The sequence below is a fragment of the Nicrophorus vespilloides genome, unplaced genomic scaffold, assembly GCF_001412225.1.
Source record: "Nicrophorus vespilloides isolate i.1.1-1 unplaced genomic scaffold, Nicve_v1.0, whole genome shotgun sequence".
NCBI classification, from domain to species: domain Eukaryota; kingdom Metazoa; phylum Arthropoda; class Insecta; order Coleoptera; family Silphidae; genus Nicrophorus; species Nicrophorus vespilloides.
Genome location: NW_017099646.1, coordinates 11,656 through 16,234, shown reverse-complemented (window position 1 = coordinate 16,234; position 4,579 = coordinate 11,656). Strand labels below are relative to the sequence as shown.

The 4,579-nt window shown below is 37.2% G+C and overlaps 1 protein-coding gene across 1 annotated transcript; it reads right to left on the bottom strand.

Moving 5' to 3' along the window:
- Positions 1 to 213: 213 nt before the first annotated feature.
- Positions 214 to 2,362, bottom strand: LOC108565000 (organic cation transporter protein-like). Its single transcript, XM_017924219.1, has 4 exons — positions 1,914 to 2,362; positions 1,376 to 1,634; positions 914 to 1,319; positions 214 to 847 (listed from the first exon to the last, which is right to left on the bottom strand). The coding sequence occupies exons 1-4, from the start codon at positions 2,199 to 2,201 to the stop codon at positions 229 to 231; spliced, it is 1,572 nt and encodes a 523-aa protein (XP_017779708.1). The 5' UTR covers positions 2,202 to 2,362; the 3' UTR covers positions 214 to 228.
- Between the last annotated feature and the right edge of the window lie 2,217 nt (positions 2,363 to 4,579).

Sequence of the window (4,579 nt, the reverse complement as noted above, 5' to 3'; positions counted from 1 at the left end):
CATGTATAATTAAATAAAATTACAGGAGGTTCATATATATTGAGATTGAATTATCTTAGACTAATATCAAGAGTTTTATCGTTCTGTAATAATATAAAAATTGTTCATAATTATCAAATGGAAAAAATATACATAGTTTAAGGAATTATGTGAAGACATGGATGCGACTAGAAGATTATTGAATTAATTGCCTTTAAATGAGCTGTAAACATCTAATAGTAGCATCCTTTAAGCCTCGTTTAAGACGATAGTGCTTTCGGTTATATCTTTTTTGAAGCAACAACAATACTTAAACATGTCCTCATTCTCGCCAAAGTTCTCGCCGTCTTGCAGTGTTACAGGGAGCGTCTTGTTGAACGTCTCAGGTAGGAAGAGGCATAATACAGCGCACATCAGTAGAAGGATTCCAAGGACAATCTCTGGTAGCGGCTTCCAAAAGGTCGAAAGGTAGAGGATTTGCGGACTGAAGAAAGTCGCGGCGAAGCCGGCTACATGAACCACGGAAACCCCCTGGGCCCTTACAACGGTGGGGATTAACTCGAACGCGTATTGACTTCCGGAGTTGTAAGCAACGACAACGTTAAGACGCGCTATTACAGTTAAGATCAGCGTGAGACTTGGAGAATCGAAGGAAGCCAATATGATACCAGCTATTGAGATTATAATTCCCCCCAGGAAAAGCGAACTAGATGCTAAAGCCTTCCTTCCAATCCTATCTTGCAGTAGCAAGATTACCAAGCAGCCGGGAAGTATCGTCACCGAGGTTGCGGAGAATATTATGAAGGGCGAGAGGCCTAATCCGTTCACATTCCTGGCGATGGCATCGTAACAGAGATTCAGGACCATTCTGAAAATTAAGGCAGTTTAAGTCAAATGAGCTTGATGGAAATAAAAAGAGAATGGTTGGAATTACGATTTGAATATGAGAATGATTGTCTTCCTTCGTAGCTTGGGAGTTTTTAGTAGTCCAAAGAAGCTTTCATTCTTTGCGCCTTCTTTAATGTTTTCAGTTGCGTACAGCTTCAATCCTTGGATGGCTTTGTCGGGAATCTGTCTCTTGTTGGTTTTTGCTATTCTTTGGAAACACTTCATAGCTTCGGCAAACTTCCCGCGGCTGATCAACCATTGTGCGCTCTCCGGTACCAAGAAGTAGAAGAAGCCGACAACGAGGTGAGGCATCGAGATGACCAAGAGGAAGTTTCGCCAATTGCCACAGAGTACAGCAATCCAAGGTACCAATATGGAAGAAATGCAATAGAATATCCCGATCGTCAAATTTAGACCCATCGTGCGCATGCTGGGTCTGAGGTACTCCATTACTGGGAATGTAATATGATTACTTCTATCCCTTGTACCACTAATACTTTAAATTTACCAATCATGTACATCATCACGAAGTTTGTATCAGAAGCGCATCCAGCGATGAATCTGATGATCGAGTATGAGACAGCTTCCTCCACGAAGATCGTGCAGAAGTTTCCCAGGAATGCAAGCAAGTTAGCAATAACCAGGACGTGAACGCGTCCAATACGATCAGCAAGTATACCAAGCAATAAGCTTCCGATCAGCGAGCCTCCAAAGAACACCGATTGACCTACCGAGGATTTCCAGTAATCACCGCAAACCCAATCCAGCTAGAACATTCAGATGATCATTATATCACAGGTTCGCGTGCCTACAGAGAACGCTTGCAATTAAAGGCAAATAGCAAGTAAATACTTATCAAATATGCTAGGTATTTATCATATCAGCTAATAAATTCCCATATTTGCAAATGGACAAAAATAAAAGAACAACACTGTTATTGGAGGTCGAAAGGAAATTTGCTCATTTAAAATTCGCTACTGTTTTATGTATAAATTCAGAATATCGACTGTAAATTCCGTTTGTAACAAAGTCAATTGTGATATTACCTCTTGGACCAGGCTGATGTATCCATAACTGGAGTTATACTCCCATTGCGAGCAAGGCTCCACGGTACCGTTGGCGAAGGATACGCCGCAGCTCGTTGCAATCCCCTCGTTGTTCTCCACTATGCACCTGTGTTCCGGCTCCAAACTAATAAATGTCTGTCCGAAGTAGTGGAATGCAGAGAAAGCGTTTATCACACTAAAGAGCATTATCAAAATGAATTGGAAGCGCCCGAAGTCTCCGGCGTGCCAGAGCATCGTGTCCACGTCTATGACCTCCAAGTTCTCCATCTCAAGAATAGCAGATACAGCGACGATGATAAGGATACGATCACCTTAACAAACTACTAATGTTTCTCGACGATCAACTAACTTTTCTTTAAACTTGGTTACCATTCGCAACTAATTTACTTTGATAAGTATGTATCGCGAACGAAAAACCTTCGCTCCGATCTTACACGTTCAATTACTGAACCAACTATGAAATCCCCTCTCGACTAAAACCGATATACACACATATGCATATATATGTATCATTTTTTCCTGTAATCATTTCCTTCGACAAAACAATACTATTTGTAAATAATACCAACGCACGCACCAGGACCGCAACTAGTAATTTTCATGATAAAGTTATAGCTTTATGCAACCAGACAATCGTGTTGATTTCCGGTGAAATTTCCGGTTAATAATGGTTTCTCAATTTGGACCAACGCCTGGGTTGGACCACTCGCGACTTGTTTTAATAATGTGGTGCAAATTACCACAAGACGTAAAAGCATTGAATACTAAAAGGACAAATGCAAATCAAAAAATATTTCTGTTCCAATTTTACTCATGAAATATGAAATAAAGCTAATCCTGAAAAAAGAAACAGTTGAGTTGATTGGACCAATGTTTACTTTTTTTAAATACATTTAACAAAAAAATATAAATAAAATGTTTAGATGGTCCAAATTCAGCAACTTTACATTTAAAACGCACTTAATTAGTAGATAATTTCAAAAATGTATATATTACCATAAGATGCACTCAAATTCGAAAAATAAGAAATTGAAAAAATAAATAAACTAAGTACGGACCTGTGCATCGTTTGTTAAAGCTTCATATGAAATTATCGGCTTAATTCCCTATTGTTCCGAATTGTTGATGTTTCCAATCTTTGCACCTATTAGTAATCCGGACTGTGAATCAAAGCACGAACATGCCTATACAATATTTATTGATACAATTAGTGTCAGGATTCCGAAAATATGCATAGCAAAAAAAACAATAGTATTCATAACTTATCCACAGGTGAATAGACCCTTAGTCATCAAACTTCATCGATAACACTTGACTTTGGACTGTTACAATTTGGAATATCAACATCTGCACGAAGATATGTCAAAAACAGAAGCGTTAAAAGTTATGATAATGTCGCGTATTTATAGATTGATGCGTCCTCGACTGTTAGATAAGAACTGAGTACGGCTCCTGTAAACATATCAATCTTCGTGCGGGAATCACCGTTATGATTAAGCGATCCATCGGATGAGTGTAATTTAATGGATGGAAATAATAAGAACAGACACGAGTGTCGTCGAATCTTTATACTGTTCTGTTGGCTAATTTGAATACTCTCTGATTACTTTCAGATTGAAACGCAATTAAATATCAATTAATCTGCTGATATTGAAGAACTAATATGAACGACCTTAGTGTACGCTATATATCTGAAATAATTGTTGCTTTTGTTTCTAGACAACTTATAATTATTATAGGAATAGTAACTGTGCATGACTACAAATATTTTAAATGTCTCCAAATATTAGATCTCAAATTAATTCAAGTTTAAATATGAAAGATCATAGGAGCGAGTTGAATTTGGCGCCTAAATTGGACCTGTCAAATTCTAGAACAACAGTTATAACAAGTAATAATTCTTATAAATCCATATCAAAGCCTATAATATAATAAAGAAATGTCAACCAAACACTGGTCTTTTAAAAAATAAATAAGAAAGAAGACATAATATTGTACTTGTGCTTAAATTCTATAAAAAAAAACAAAATTAAGTCGGTGGTCCATCCTAAGAAACACATTGCTTTTCGTTTCCATTTGCTTTTTTTTTTCTAAATATTCCATTTATTCCCTAAAATATAATTAAAAATAAAAATAAAAGAAGAAAAAAAAAAAATTATAATTAGAAGAGAATCGCTTAGCAGAAATTGCAGATTACCACAAACGCAGTCTTAACTTTTGGCAAACTTAATTGGTAAATTACAATAATTTGTATTCTTTGCTCCCCTAATGTATTCAAGGGGCTTAAATGAATTTTCGATTTTTTTTTCCTCATTTCTTTCATTATTATTCTTTCCCCTCGTCCATTCTTCCCACTTCGGTATTTCTTTTTTCGCGCCGGAATTGAATTAAAAGCGAAATCCCGCCACCACCACCAACTCACTCACCATCGCCGCCTCTGCCGCACGCGATTCCAAAATGTAGTCTTATTAATAGCAGTCCATTCGGAATTTATATATTCAGTCGAGGGAAAAAGGAATTCCGAATAAATATTTAATCCCGCCGTCTTGCAATGTGATGTGAATAAAATCGCGGAGAGGCCTTCGACGGTGTCTTCATCATTTATGCATCGTCCGTTATGCACACTGTATTCCCTTTATTTCATT